The following is a 15260-nucleotide window of genomic DNA, read 5'->3' as shown; positions in this document are numbered from 1 at the left end:
TCTGCTGAGGTGAGCGCCCAAGTCGGGGGGGGGGGGGGGGGGAGGCACAGGGGTGGGGACAGGCCCAGTCCGATGGGCCACACGCCCCCGGGCCAAGCGCAAGCAGGGCAATTTATGCACACGGGCGCGGCCGTGCCGGCGTCCCGCGTCGGCCCGCTGGCCAGCCCTCCTCTTTCGGGGCCCGCCCGCAGGCCGCGTCCGGGCCCCGACGAAGATATATGTGCATACACCGGCCGGCCCGGGATCGCGCGAGCCATGGCCACGGGAGGATTGCCACTGCGGCGGCCGCGGGCCACCAGCCGCAGGAGGCCCCCGAGCACGGGAGCGTGTTGCCGTGGGAAGGCGATTGACCGTCGTGCGGGCGGGCCGGTCGGCCGGCCGGCCGGCCGGCGGGGGGGGGGGCTGCGTGTGTGCGTGCCCTCGCCAAAGAATGTGCCCCGCCTCATGAGGCGGGCGCGTGCATGATATCGGCGAGAAGGGTGCCAGCACCCTTTTTGCCAGTGATCGACGTGTGACCGTTCTTGCGAGGGTCGGCCCGCGAGCAGCTTCGCAGATCGCACTGGAAATGTCGCCGCCGCCCCTGTCCCCCTCCAGGAGACGCGGCCCCGCTCGGGAAGGTCCGCACCGGGAAGAAGCACAAAAAGCAGTCTGGCACCGGCGCCGGCATGCGAACCGGCACCGGCCAACAGCGCGCGGGGCGATGCCAGCGAACTCCTTCCCCCGCCGGGCAGGGGGGGGGGGGGGGGGCGAGGGGGAACAGAAGGGGGTCGGGTCCGTGTACCACCAACAGCGTGCGTCGTCTTCCCGTTACATATTGCGAGGCCTCCTCTCCGGGAGGGGGCGGCGGGGGGGGGGGGGGGGCCGCCCCGGGCTGGCCGGGGCCACCCCCGCCCCATTGACGACCCACCGGGCGCCCCCCGGCCACGGGCCCGCGCGGTTGGGCCAAGTCTCCCTGCGGCGGGGCCTCGGCCGAGGGCGCACGAATAGCTGGCGCCCGCCTCGGCGCACAACCCGCTCCCGCATGCGCCCTGGGCCGCGGCGCATGAGCCCAACAGCGCCAAACCCAGCTGACAATGTTTCAGTCCCCGGTAGGGAGAGAGGGAGAGAGCATTTGCCGGGCGCGCCCGCCTCCCCCCCGGGGGGGGGGGAGGGGGAAGTGGGCAACCCAGGAGGGGGCCAGCCACGTTCCAATGGATCAGCCCCCCGTCCGGGCCGGCGCCCGGGGATTGGGGGGCCAGAGGGGTGCCTCGTCCCAGGATGCCCGCCCCCCGCGGGTTGCTTGGTGCCCGCGCCCCCCTTCCGGTGGCCGTGTTGGCCCCCGCCCCGCCGCCCCCCCCCCCCGGCCCCGACAGAGATCCCGCCGGCCCACTCGGCCTCCTCTGTCGCTGCCCGCGCCCCCCCCCCCTGTGTTGTGGGTGCTCTCCCCAACGCACACTCTTCTCAGGCCACCCTGGGGCCGCCCAGCGCGTTGGGCACCGTGCATCGAGTCACCTCCCCCCGCCCACCCCCTCCCCCTGAGGTGATCGCCCCTGCGACTCTCCCCTCCTCCCCCTCTCAACCGCACGCACTCGCACACGCACACACGCACACGCACATACACACACACACACGTCCTCCCAGGCCAGCCAGGCGCACTTGCCTCCTCCGCCGGATCGGAGACCCGACACCCCCCCACACCCACCCTTCACTTCCTGTGATTGCGTGCTGTGAGGCGTCCCGCCCCCTGCATCGCCGTGCCACGCGTTCCGACGTGCGTCTGTTGTTGCTTGCATCCCCCCCCCTCCCCACCCCCGCTCGCTGTGCCGCACTGCCGCCGCGGTCATCTCTCCTCCTCTCGCTCCCTCACCATCTGGCTGACTTATGCCCTCGCACAGGCTCGCTCCCCGTCCACCCAAATGGCCTCAAATGACCGGGCCGCCACGGCCGCCGATCCGGCCGTGACGGACCCCCCTCTGGTTGTCAGCTTCAATGGCACCTCGCAGCCGAGCACCAAGCGCCGGTCACCCAACTACATCCGCACCACCAAGTACACGCTCTTGACCTTCCTGCCGATCAACCTCTTCAACCAGGTGCGTCGGTTTGTGTGTGGCTCGATCGCTCGCGCCCCTCCCGGGGGCCATGCGCTCGGCCTCTTGCCGGTTTTCTTTTTTTTTCTTTCTCCGCCCCCCCCCCCCTCCCCCCTCGCCCGTCAGTCCTGACGTTTGCTGCCTCCCTTCCCATCGCCCGCCCCCCGCCGCCCCACACCCACAACAGTTCCGGCGCTTCTACAACCTGTACTTCCTCTTCAGTGCCATCCTCAGTGTCCTGCCGCTTGGCGCATCCCCCATCAACCCGGCCAACATGCTCACGCCACTGGCCATTGTCCTCGGTGTGACGGCCATCAAGGATGCCGTGGAGGACTACAAGCGCTACCGCGCCGACCAGGCCGCCAACTCCATCCCGGTGTCCGTCGTGCGCAATGGCGAGCTCCAGGTGATCCGCAGTCAGTACCTGGCCCCTGGCGATGTCATCCGGCTGGTCCGCGACGACCCGCTCCCGGCGGATGTTGTCCTGCTTGCTTGTGAGGGCTCGCCCGACGGCCTGGCTTACATCTCCACCGCCGATCTGGACGGTGAGACCAATCTCAAACGCCGCACCGCGCCGAAGGCCGTGCATGACATCTTCACGCCGGAGGTATGTTTCATGATGCGGTGCCGAGGTCGGAGGAGGAGCAGGCGGAGCAGGCATGCACCGGGGCCTTCTCTATCCCCTGGGATTGCCTTTTTTTCTCTCTCTCTCTCCCCCCCCCCCTCCCCCACCCGCAGCGTGAGGGCCTCTCCTGGTCTCTTGGGTCCTTGGCCCTGCTTCTGCCCTCCCCTCTCCCGCTCCTCCTTCCCATGCGATACTCACCGCCCTCTCCTCCCTGCCTCCAGTCTGCCCTGGCCTTTTCCGGCAGCGTCGTCGGCAAGCGCAACAACCCCAACCTGTACCAGTACCAGGCGGTCCTGGAGATGGACAACCCCAAGCTCACCTCCATCCCGCTGGGCATCGATCAGCTGCTCCTTCGTGGCTCGACCCTGCGCAACACGGATGCCATCTACGGTGTGGTCACCTATGTCGGCAGCTACACCAAGCTGATGCTGTGCGTGGTTCCTTCCGCCCCTTTTTCCCTCCTCGCATGGGCATCGGTGGGGTCTCCTGTGAGCCCATGGGGCGCCCTCACCCAGATGCACCGGCCGCGCCATGACCGCTGTCATCTCGGCTCCCACTTCCCCACTCACCTGTCCATGCACACACACACACACACACACACACACACACACACACACATGCAGGAACCTCGAGGACGCCAAGCTCAAGTTTTCCACGCTGGAGCACCGGCTCAACATGCTTGTGCTGGGCATCTTCCTGTTGAACTTCATCGTCCTCGGTGTGAGTGTCATTCTGACGGCCTTCTTCCATGTGCGTGCCCGGCATTGCTGCTGCGGCGGCTGCTGCTACCGCTACTGTCATTGCTGTCATTGCTGTCATTGCCATCGTCATCGTTGTTGCTGTTACTGATGGCCCGGGCGCCGCCGCCTGCCGCCCACATCCCGCCTGCCGCTCTTCCCACCACACATCGCTCGCCTTCTCACTCCGTCCCACCCCGTCCCACTCCTGCTTTCCCCCTCCTGACAGATCAGGACCGGTCAGTACTCCTTCTACCTCGACTGGGAGGTGTCCGTCTGGGTGGTGACCGGCTACCACGCCATGTCCTTCTTCATTCTGTACACCTACCTGATCCCCATTTCGCTGTTCGTGACCATGGAACTGGCCCGCTTGACCCAGGCCGGCTTCATGTTCCTGGATGACCGAATGCGCTCGGTGGACGGGATCCGCATGCGGCCCACCAACTCCAATCTCAACGAGGACCTGGGCCGGGTGACGCGCGTCTTTTCCGACAAAACCGGCACCCTGACCCAGAACATCATGCGCCTGCGCTTCTGGCATGTTCTCGGCGGCCGTACGCATGATGAATTCCCCCCCACCGGCAAGGCGGCGGCCGACCCGACCGCCGCGGCCATCTGCGGCCCCGGGGCCTTCGGCCGGTTCCTCCGCGGGGAGTACCCCTCCGGGCTGGAGCTCCCCACCCCGGAGGAGATGGCCCGGTCACACGCCTTCGCCCGGGCCCTGTCCGTCTGCCACACCGTCCTGCCGTCGATAGTTGAGGGGTCCGAGTGTACGTGGCCACTTTTGTCCTCCTCTCCTCCCCCCTCCTTCCCCCTCACTTCACTCCATCCTGACACGTACACGCACACGCACATGCACATGCACATGTACACGCACATGCACACGCACACGCACACGCCCCCCCCCCCCCCCCCGCTTCGCCGTATCCCACACCAGCTATCGTCTACGAGGGCGACTCACCCGATGAGGCGGCACTCATGGAGTCCCTGCGGGAGAATGGCATCGCTCTGCAGGGCCGCAAGTCCACCTCCCTGGCGGTGTCATACTTCGGCCAGCCGGTCTCCTGGCAGATCCTGCGTGTGTTGGAGTTCAATTCCACGCGTAAGCGCATGTCGGTGATCGTGCGCGACCCGATGGACCAATCGCTGTGGCTCTTCACCAAGGGCGCGGACAACATCATCATCGAGCGGTCGACCCTGATGCAGGACACCACGGCACGGGAGCAGCTGCAGCGCGATGTGGAAAACTTCTCGCGCCTGGGTCTGCGCACGTTGCTGGTGGCCCAGCGCCCCCTGTCCGAGGAGGAGTTCGCCGACTTCGATGCTCGCTACCACACGGCCGAAACCAGCCTCGATGACCGTGACGAGCGCATCATGGAGGTGTGCGAGACCATCGAGGTGGACCTGGATGTGCTCGGTGCCACGGCCGTCGAGGACAAGCTCCAGGAGGATGTCGCCGAGACCATTGCCGAGCTCCTGCGTGCCGGGGTCCAGGTGTGGATGCTGACGGGCGACAAGTTGGAGACGGCCATCTCCATCGGCCAGTCTACCCGGCTCATTGATGATACCATGCACTTGCTGGCCATTTCCTCGGAGGACGCCGATGTGGTGGGAACCCTGCTGCAGACGGCCCTCAAGCGTGTGGCCCATCTGGAGAAGCAATACCGGCAGCGTCGGCGCCTGCGCGACCGGCTGCTGCTGCGCCGGCGTAATGCCGCCGAGGCGGTCCTGGAGTCCGTGTCCCTGAGCAGCTCCTACGCTCTTGAGTCTCTGTCCAACGCCATGGAGGAGCCGCTGGTATGTCTCGGTGTTTGGTTGCCTCTTGCCCCTCCCTCCGCTTGCTTCTTGGCGACGGGGCATCGCCCTGGTGTTGCCCCCTCTTTTTCACTCCCTTCCTCCCTATGCTGATACTGACTGTGCCGATCGACGCTCTCCTTTCTTTTGCTTTCTGCCCATCCCTCTCCGTCTCCCTCCCCCGCCCGCTCGTGTGTGTGTGCGTGTGTCTGTGCGTGTGTCTGTGCGTGTGTCTGTGCGTGTGTCTGTGCGTGTGCCCGTGTCTGTGCGTGCGCGCGCGCACACACACCATCAGCCCATCGTCGATGAGAACGCCTTTTGTCTGGTCATCACCGGCGCGGCCCTGGTCCATGCGTTGGCCATCTACCCCGATGAGCTGTACCGCTTGGGGCAGGTGTGCAAGTCGGTCATCTGCTGCCGGGTGACCCCGCTGCAGAAGGCCCAGGTGGTGCAGCTGGTGCGCAAGCGCGCCGGCGATGTGTGCCTGGCCATTGGCGACGGTGCCAACGATGTGTCCATGATTCAGTCGGCCGACATCGGTGTCGGCATCATCGGCCTCGAGGGTACCCAGGCGGTCCGGGCGTCGGACTATGCATTCAAGGAGTTCCGCGCACTCAAGCGCCTGCTCCTGGTGCACGGGCGGTGGTCCTACATGCGCATGGGCCACCTGATTGTTTACTCCTTCTACAAGAACATGGCCATGATTGGCTTCCAGTTCTGGTATGGGTTCATGAATGGCTGGTCATCGCAGGTACGCGCTGGTTTGCCTCTTTCCTCGTCTCCTTGCCTCTTCTTTATGTTTGCTCGCTGCTCCGGCCGTCGTCCCGCGGCACCGCGGGCGGGCATCTCCTTTGGAGAGTTTGATCGGGCGGGGGCCACGCCCTCTTTTTCCCCACAGCCGTACTGACGGTCCATGCACACATCCTGCACATCTCCCCCCCACAGCCCGTCTACCAGGAACTTATCATCACCTTCTTCAACCTGATCCTCACGAGCTTGCCGCCCTTCTTCCTGGCCACCTTTGACCGGGACCTCCCGGCCACCTCGCTCGAGGCCAAGCCGGAGCTCTTCCGCGAGGTGTGGAAGAAGGACATTTTCTTCAACTTCAAGCTCATCGCCGGATACGGCTTGTCGGCCCTGTTGCACAGTGGCAGTGCGTTGGCTCTTTCCCCTGTGTCTCCCACTCTCCCGCTCTTGCTCCCTCCCCGGCCCATGATATGCCCCGGCCCTCCTGCTCACCTGTCCCCCCCCTCCCCCCCCCCCCCCTTCTGCGCACAGTCATTGCTGTCTGCTTCTACTTCTTCTTCTACGAGGACGTAGTCCTTGGCGTGTCGCCCGTGGCTCATTCCAGTGCAGTGGCCGGGACCAATTACGGTCTCAGCGCCGGGTACTGGTACAGCACCGTAGTCGCTTCGCTGGTGGTGGTTCTCCTGGTCCTGGTCCGCTGGGGGTTGACGGTGAATGCCCACTCCTGGCCCATGTGGATGTCCTTCTGGCTGAGTATCGTCCTGTTCTTCGCTTGCTCGCTCATCTTCCAGCTCATCTTCCCGGAGTTCGCCGATGCCGCAAATGCCGCCTTCTCCACGCCCACCGTCTGGCTCATGGCCCTGGTTACGGTTATGGCCTCTCTCCTGCCGGATGTCATCGTGGCCACTTGGTGCAGCCTTTTCCGGCCGACCGATGCCCAGCTCGAGAAGGAGACCATCTGGGCCGCCGGCCGGCATGGGTCCATCGGCGACCGGATGGGCTGGACCGGCGACGCCTGGGCCTAATCCGCGGCCCCAGGGAGGGGGGGGGGGGGCTGGGCGCATCCCGAAATGGCGGAGTGTGTCGTGTGCGCACACCAGTGCGCGCGGTGGCCCACCTTTCGCCCGCCCGGCCGCCCGCGGCCGCCCATGTTTCCCTCTTTCCCTCTCTCTTTGTTTCCCTTCCTCCTACTCCCCCTGCATATGTGGCTCTCTCTCTCTCTCTCTCTCTCTCTCTCGCTCGCTCGCTCGCTCGCGTGTACACGCACATATCTGCCGCTGTCCTTGTTGAATACACACATTTTCGGAACCGAAGCACGGGACACAGCAGCACCCCCCCCCCACCCACCCACGCGGCCACAGAAAGACAAGCACTCCCGGGTGGGGGTGCTGAGAAGAAATTCGCCTTGCCCCAGAGGGGCACAGCCGGAGTACTTTTGGACAGAGGCAGTGAGGGAGGCAATGTCCGAGAAAGGGGACGAGGACGGGGGGCGAAGATGCGCCAATGCCAGGGGGGGGGGGGCACCAATGGGAGTCAAAGGACGCCGGAGAGTGAGCCGGAATGGGAGATGCCGGCTTTCGGCGGGGCGAACGCGCGGGGGTGGGGTGCTGATTCTCGGTTTGGTTCAAATCCGTGACCCTCCGCTGGGCGCACCCATCTCTGGCTGTTCCTCCACCGACAACGGGCTGCGGCATACGGGCGGGGACAATAAATAAAAATATAATAACAACAATAGCAGCAGGAAAGGGAGCCCAGTTCGTAATACCCACAATAAGTATACACCCACGTGACAGGAAAGCGCATACTCACCTCTGCCCTCCAACCCCTGGGGGTTGTTCTAGACCGGCAGAATAACCGCTACTCCCAAATGCCCACCCTCAACATTTGTGCCTGTCCGCGCGCGTCTCCCGCCTTTTGGCGGGGAGGGGACTGCCCATTTTCGCTTGGCCGCCGCGCTCCCCGGGACCTCACCCGCCGGAGTCGTTCCCCCGGGTCCCCCGCCCGCGCTCCTTCTCCCTTTCGCTTTTGCTCTGGCTGGCTTGCTCTTTCTCCGGCTCTCTTTATGCCTCTTGTTGTCTGTCTTTCCGGCCTGGGGCTCCGCCGCCTTCCAACCGGACCTTTCCCTGCCCCCTCCCCCCTCCCTCTCTCTCTGCCGGCCTAACGGTCGCAGGACTTTTTCTCTTCCCCCTCCATCGCCCCTGGCCACCAGCCAGGCTCTCCACCCACCGAGAGCGCCCTCGGACGACTCGCATTCCTCCCCCCTCCTCCTCTGTCTTTCTCCCTTCCCCCCTCTTGCACCTTGCTACTTTGCCCCTCTCCGGTCTGTCGTCTCCCCTGCCTCCCTCCCGCCCCTGGCGCTTTTCGACTGTCCGTCCTGCTCTTCTCTGCCTCGCCTTGCCTCGCTCGTCTCGGGCCGACACTCACTTTCTGCTGCTTCCTCCCTCCTCCTCCCTCCCCCTTCTTCCCATCGTCCCCTCCCTGTGTATGCACACATGCTGCCTCAAAGCCCGACCACCTCTATCCCTCTCACTCGACCGTGGCGTCACGTCCGGGAGAACGGTCGCGCCCTCTCCTCTCCCTCCGACCGGGCCCAGCTCCGAGCCAACCGACGGACACACACACACACACACACACACATACCCACCCCCCACCCACCCACACACGCCCGCGCGCGCACACCCCTACAAACACACGCCCGCGCGCGGCTCGCACCGCGAGAGGCCAGCCCTCCGACCGAGACCCTCCCTTTCCCCATGGCTGAGATGCAAGGTGCGCGTGTGCCCCCCTCGCCTGGCGCCCCGGTGCCTTCCCCACGGCAAATGTCCCCCGGAAACCCTCGCTTACCGGCCGTCGGCTCGTGCTCAGACGCAGTGACCTCATTCCCTGGCAACTCCAGCGTCGCCGCTGCTGCCGCTGCCGCTGCCGCCGCCGGTCCGGCGGCCATCTCCGAGTCTCACACCCCGGGCGCCGTGCCCATCGCAGGTATCTCCTCGTCCTCGTCCACCGGTGCGCCCTCCCCCGGTCCCGCGGTTGCCGGTGCCGTGGGTGGTCTCTTCTCGATTGACGCCCTGCCGGACCCGGTGACCGCGGCGGCCACCATCATCACGGCCACCGCGCACCGCGCCGGGCCCGACGGCCGGGACAGTGGCGACAGCTCGCCGGACAGCTCGGCTCCCGGTTGCAGCGATGTGGACCTCGGCCTTCCCTTTCCCACCAAGCCCTCCACCTCGGCGGATCCGGCCGCCTCGGTCCTGGTGGCCCTTGATGCTCACATTCGGTGCGCCAGTCATGTTTACTTTTTCTTCCGCGCGCGCGCGCGCGGGCGCGCCCCCCTCCTCCCTCTTCCCTCCGTCCCTTCAGTCCAGTACTCTCCCCTCTCTTACCTCCTTCCTCCGCTCTTGTTGCCCATGTCTTTTCCTCCTCCCCCTCTCCCGCCCGGTGTAGGTTCCTCTGGCGCCGGCGGCAGCACTCCATGGCGCAGTTGAGTTCTGTGTGTCGGGGTGCCCGTTGCCAGAAGGCCACTTCCCAGCGTGCCTCGCCTCCTCCTCCTCCTCCGGAGGCCAGGACCCCCACCGGGTCACCGGCCCCGGGCCCTGACGAATCGCCGGCCCCGGGCCCTGACGAGTCGCCGGTTTCGCCGTTCAGCTCCTCGCCGGAGCTCGGCCCAACAGGCACGAGGCTGACGCCTCCCTTGGAAGAGCCGCTTCTCCCGGATGCGCACTTCTCCCGGCTGTTCGGCAGGTGTGTCCAGAGACTCATGGCGCCTGCCCTTTCCCCATCTGCTTCTTGTCCCCGGCCTCTCTCTCCCTCTCTCCCTCTCTCCCTCTCTCCCTCTCTCCCTCTCTCTTTCTCTCTTTTCCTTTGGCCTCCGGTTCTTCCGCCATTTTCTCTTCCTCTCCGTTAACCGACCGTCAAACCAATGGCCCAACACTGATGGCCGATGTTCGCACATTGCCTTCCCTTGCGCTTTTCCGCCGGCAGCATGCTCCACGTGCGTTTGTGTCCGCCCCCTTGGGTCCCATCTTTTTTTTTTTTTTTTCCTTTTCCGCCCCCGGCTGACCCTCCTCCGCTTCCCGTTGCTCGACAGACGATCCTCGCCGGGAGTAGCCGCGACCGGTCAACGCGCTCCCTGGTCAGCCAGCAGCTGGCCCCCCGGTACTCGGCGCCGCTGGATCAGGCCATTGCCACACATGCGTCGGCCAGCATGGCCCGGGTGTCGGCCATGTCGGGACCTCTCAGCCCGGCGGCCGATCCGGAGCCCGCCACCTTCGGGGGGATCGTGCTGCGCGAGCCGGCCGAGGGCAGCCGGTCCGGGCTCACGCCCGACGACCAGACCCAGCTGCGACTGGAGTTCGGCCCGTCATTGGGCCAGGCCCTCGAGGCACTGGGCCCGCTTGGCCCCACGCCCGCAGGCACTTCCTCCACGCCCGGGGGGGATCCCCTGGCACGGGTGCTGGCGCGAGCGGCTTCCACGGCGTCCGGTGCCACACCGGTTCCCACTCCCTCGCCCTACGCCCTGGCATGGAAGTCTCTGTCGGTGCACCACCCGCACTTCCTCCTGCTGCGGAATCCCAAGCGCGCGGTTTTGAGCACCGACTGGGCCGCCGCCCGGGCCGAGCGGCGCATCACCTATGTCCTGGAGCGCATCGAATCGCTGCAGCGGGCCACCGGCCGGTGGTCGGCTCGGCAGCTCCGTCGAATCCCGGAGCCCCCGCGGCCCCGGTCGCACTGGGACTTCCTGCTGGACGAGCTGGTGCGTGCCACTTTTGCGGGCCATGTGCCTGCGCCGGCCCGGGTGCCTTTTTTTTTTTTGTGGCAGCCGGTGCCCCCATTTACTGCCTGATCATCTGCCTGACCGCCACACCTTTGCCGCCCTGGGTTGCCCCTTCCGCCTGCCCCCGGTGTGTACCGGGTTTCGCACACCCGACAGGAGCCCATGGCATACGACTTCACCCAGGAGCGCCATTGGAAGCGACATGCGGCGCGGCTGCTGGCGCACGCGGCCCGGCGCTTTCACCTGACCAGCCCGGGGCCCCGGCGGCAGGCCCTGTGCATCCCGGTGCCGGCCGGGCACCCGGCACACCGGGTGTGCGGGGTCCTCTTTGCCGGGGGCGCCATGGCCCCGTTCGACCCGGCCACCGACGGCCAGTATGTGGCCCCGACGCTGACATACCTGGCGGATGGGTTGCTGGCGCCGGATGTGCTGGCCAGCGCGGTGGCTCGCCAGCGCGGGTCCCCTGGGCCTCCGGCCGAGGAGCTGGTGGATTCCTTTGTTTGGAATGCACCTCGGGTGGAGCCGCCCCAGCCGCCTGCCACGGCGGCCGATCGCGGCACCGTCGGCGATCCGCTCGGCGGGCTGGCCCTGCTGCCGGCGTCGCGGCTGCTGGCCGGACGGCTGTTCCGCGGGGCGGCCAGCTTGCACCGGTCGCGCCTGCCGCTGCCCGGGGTATTCCGCCGGGCACTCCGGCGTCGGGCCGAGCGCCTGGGCCTGCGCCGGGCCCTGCGGTCGACTGCCATGGCCGAGAGTCTGCGACGCCCTTCGTCCCTGGGGTTCGGCCCTGGACTGATCGGCGGCAAGCGCCTCCTCCCGTCGCCGGTGCCATCATCATCATCATCATCATCGCCATCATCATCATCATCATCATCGTCGTCGTCGTCGTCGTCGTCGTCGTCATCAACGACGACCCCGGCGCCGGGTGCCAGGTCCTCATCGGCCCCGGTAGCCCTGCCACCGGTGGCCCAACTCCAGGCGGCCCTGGCCAGTGGGCTGTCCTTCGCCGAGACGGCCCGGCTCATGGAGGTAGCTCTGGCCCTGGACTTCGACTGGCCGCTGGTGGCACAGACCCTCAGCGATTGCCGGTCCTCGACGGCCGACGCCCAGCTCGGGCAGAGTCTCTTCCCCGGGCGGGAATGGCAGCAAACGCACAAGCCCCTGGTCGGGGTGCCGAAGCTCTTGCCGCAGGCCCTGGCCGCGCGCTTTGCCCTCATCCGGTCTCAGGTGTCCCTGCATCCATTTGATGTGTCCCTGCGGCAGTCGATCAACCTGCGCCATGGCGGAGCCTTCATCCAGGAAGAGGCGGGCCCTTCCTCCGGGTCCTCCTCGTCTTCCTCCACCGAGGGTTCCTCCTCCTCCTCCTCCTCGTCCTCATCCTCCTCCTCCTCGCTGACGGCCCCGGCCCCGGCCGATGTGCCGATGGCGTCCGAGCACCCGGAGGCCGTCCCGGGGCCTGATGGCCCGGGCGAGGTGAAGCTTCCTGCCGGGCCACTGGAGCAAGGGTTTGCCACCTTCCGTGAGCGATCGCTCGAGCTGTCCCGCTCGGCGCAGGGGGCCTGGACCCGGCTGCTGGGCCCGGAGTCGGCAATGCTGGTTGATGGCCCGCTGGCGGCCGGGGGTCTGATTCCCGGCCCGACGGCGGTCCTCACGCGCCTCAGTGACCTGACCGGCTTGCGCCCGGTGGCTGCCGTGGGTGGTCCCGGGTCTGGGCCGGCTGCCCCAGGCACTGGCGCCGGCACCAAGAAGGCGGCGGCCGGGGCGGCTGCCCCCCGGGCCGCTGTCGCCCCGGCCGATCCGGCTGCCCTGGCGCCGAAGCCCGAGCAGCCGACGCCCCTGGCCCCTGGGGCCGGGGCTGCGATTGTCCTGCCGGAGCTGGGGTCCCCGGCGACACCGGCGCCGGCGCCGCTGCTGGACGCCGCCGGCCAGCCGGTGTCGGAGCTGGTCCGGCTGGAGACCGTGTCCGAAATGTTGGTCCCCACGCGCACCGCGGCCGGGACTCTGTCCGGACCGCATGGGCGCTCGTCACGGCTGTTGGACTTCGCCATGTCGGCCGGGCTGGAGGACCCGGCCTGGTCGCAGCCGGCCCAGGTTCTCGGGGCCCTGATGCCGGCGGACTTCGATGCGTATGTCCGCCGGCTGGCGCACCCGCGCCCGGGAACCACGGACAGTGTTTGCCCTCGGCAGTTGCAGTATGGCGCAGTGGGACCGGCGGCGCCGGCCACGGCGGGCACGACCCCGGCGGCGCCGGCCAAGGGCACGACCGCGCGGGCCGGGGCCACGCCTGGCACCAAGGCCACGGACACCGGGGCCGGTGGGGCCCGGGTGGCACGTCGTCCCACGGCCTCCGCGGCCGCGGCTGCGGCTGCGGCTGCCGCGGCGGCCGCCGCCGGCGCCCGAGCCGACCCACTGGCCATGCTCCTCAGTGAGGCCACCGCCCTGGAGAATGGCCCCCCGGAGGCGGACAACGCCGGCGGGGCCACCGTCGGCAATGGGCTGCTCCTGTCGCGGGCCCTGGCGCAGGCGTCGCTGGCGGACGGCCCGCGCGGGGTGACTCGGCTCTTCCGGCCGCCGATCGGTGTTCCGGTGGACGGCACGCCGGCCGAGCTACCCCGGGGGTCCGGCAGCCTGGACATGCCGACGGTGCTCCTGGCGCCGGAGGCGCACGAGTCGCACCATGCCGCGGCGGCCGACTCGGCCCGTCGGGCCCTGCTGACCCTGAGCCAGGCCAATGCCCTGTCCGAGCGGCAGCTCCAGCTGATGCTTGGCTCGGGCCCCGGGGCGACGGCCGCTCCGGCCGGCGACCTGTACACCCTGTCGCCCAGCTCGGTGGGCATCTTCCAGCGTCTGATCCAGCGCAACCGCCGGGACATGACCATGGGTGCCGGTGCCGGTGCCGGTGCCGGCGCCGGCCCGGGCCCAGGCCCGCAGCCGATGCCACCGGCGCCGGCCCCGGTCCCGGTGCCAGTGGCCGCTGGTCCGGTCCCCGCGCCGGTGGTGGTTGCCCCGGTCCCGGCGTCCCAATATCCGGCAGGACAGCCGGCGCCGCCGGTGCCGGTGGCGGCATCGCAGGCGCAGCCACAGGCGGCCCCGTCGCAAATCCCGCTGCAGGCGCAGCAGCCAGCGGCCCCGGTGCAGTACCCGCCGCAGGGTCCCCCGGGGTCGGTGCCGGCCCCGGTGCCGGTCCAACAGCAGTCCATGTTCCCGGGGCAATATCCCCCGCAGCAGGGGCTGCCCGGCCCCGGGCCGGGTCCCGGCCAGCCATACGGCGGCCAGTATGGTGGCCCGCGCGGCTCAGCGCCCGGGGTTCCGGTCGAGCATTCGGCCGGGCCGGGGCCGGGGCCGGGGCCGGGACATGGGTTCCCGGCGCGGGCCAGCCCGGCAACCAACGCGCCTGGACGCCCTCCAGCTGGGCCTTCTCGCGGTGGTGGTGGTGGCGGCGGCGGCAGCGGCCCCGGCGGGCCCGGACCACAGGCCGGCCATCCCGGTGCTGGGTATCGTCCGCTGGATGGGGCCTCGGCCGGCCCGGCGACCGCGCAGTCGGCGATTGCGGCGGCGGCGGCTGCCGCGTCCGACATCCGCGTTGGCGGCCCGATGTCCCCGGTGCAGGGGCCCCTCCGCGGGACGCCCTCCCTCCCGACTGGCTACCATCACCACCATCATCACCACCATCACCCGCAGCATCAGCCCCACCATGGATATGCACAGTCGGCGCCGCAGCCGCCACCCTCGTCCGCATCGGAGGCCGTGGCGGCAGCGGCGGCGGCCGCTGCAGCTTCCATGTCGGCCGGCCGGCCGACCGGCCCACCAAAGCCCCCGATGCACATGGTCGGGGCGCACGGGGTCGCGCATGGAGGCATGCATGGCAGTGGCGCGGCTTCCGGCGCCGGGCATCTGGGGCATCCCGGCCATGCGGGCTCCATGCCGGGCCAGCCGCAGCCGATGGCCCAGTCACAGCCGCAGCAGCCGCAGCAGCCGCAGTCGCAGCAGCCGCAGTCGCAGCAGCCGCAGCCGCAGCAGCCGCAGCCACCGCAGTCGCAGCAGCCACAGCAGTATGTCCACCAGCATTCGGCAGCTGTCGGGCCCGGAGCCATGGGGTCGCCGCACCCTGGCGCGCATGGGCAAATGCACCCAGGTGCACATGGGCACATGCATCCGGGTGGTCTTGGCCCCGCGGGAGGTCCCTCTCCGCACCCCTCAATGGGCATGACCTCGGCCGGCTATGGCAGCATGCAGCAGCAGACCCAGCCGTCTCAGCTTCCCTCGCCACACCCCGCGCATCCGTCGCACCCGTCGCACCCGTCGCACCCGGCCGCCCATGGCCAGCCCCATCATGCGGGATCTACCCCGGCGCATGCGCAAGCACACGCGCAAGCCCATGCTCAGGCTCAGGCCCATGCACATGCCCATGCGCAGGCCCAGGCCCATGCGCAGGCCCAGGCCCATGCGCAGGCCCAGGCCCATGCGCAGGCCCAGGCTCAAGCCCAAGCCCAGGCACAGCAGCAGCAGCAGCAGCAACA

The 15260-nt window shown here is 68.6% G+C and overlaps 2 protein-coding genes across 2 annotated transcripts in view; both read left to right on the top strand.

Moving 5' to 3' along the window:
• The first annotated feature begins 1682 nt into the window (after window positions 1-1682).
• H696_03573 (hypothetical protein) lies at window positions 1683-7027 on the top strand. Its single transcript, XM_009497442.1, has 10 exons — window positions 1683-1750; window positions 1875-2069; window positions 2254-2673; window positions 2913-3121; window positions 3315-3441; window positions 3658-4198; window positions 4366-5225; window positions 5518-5973; window positions 6168-6375; window positions 6501-7027. Exons 2-10 carry the CDS (start codon window positions 1896-1898, stop codon window positions 6992-6994), a joined length of 3489 nt encoding a protein of 1162 aa, XP_009495717.1. The 5' UTR covers window positions 1683-1750; window positions 1875-1895; the 3' UTR covers window positions 6995-7027.
• A 1695-nt stretch (window positions 7028-8722) lies between these two features.
• H696_03572 (hypothetical protein) overlaps window positions 8723-15260 on the top strand; it is a gene marked incomplete at both ends in the record, with an annotated part of 9027 nt that continues 2489 nt past the window's right edge. The window contains 6 exons of the mRNA XM_009497441.1: window positions 8723-8738; window positions 8841-9246; window positions 9414-9710; window positions 9951-9960; window positions 10057-10722; window positions 10900-14792. Coding sequence (XP_009495716.1) covers window positions 8723-8738; window positions 8841-9246; window positions 9414-9710; window positions 9951-9960; window positions 10057-10722; window positions 10900-14792 — 5288 coding nt within the window. The remainder of the gene's footprint in view (window positions 8739-8840; window positions 9247-9413; window positions 9711-9950; window positions 9961-10056; window positions 10723-10899; window positions 14793-15260) is intronic.

Source organism: Fonticula alba, assembly GCF_000388065.1.
Source record: "Fonticula alba strain ATCC 38817 unplaced genomic scaffold supercont2.5, whole genome shotgun sequence".
Lineage (NCBI taxonomy): Eukaryota > Rotosphaerida > Fonticulaceae > Fonticula > Fonticula alba.
The sequence above is the reverse complement of the archived record's forward strand: the minus strand, read 5'-3'. Positions and strand labels throughout refer to the sequence as shown.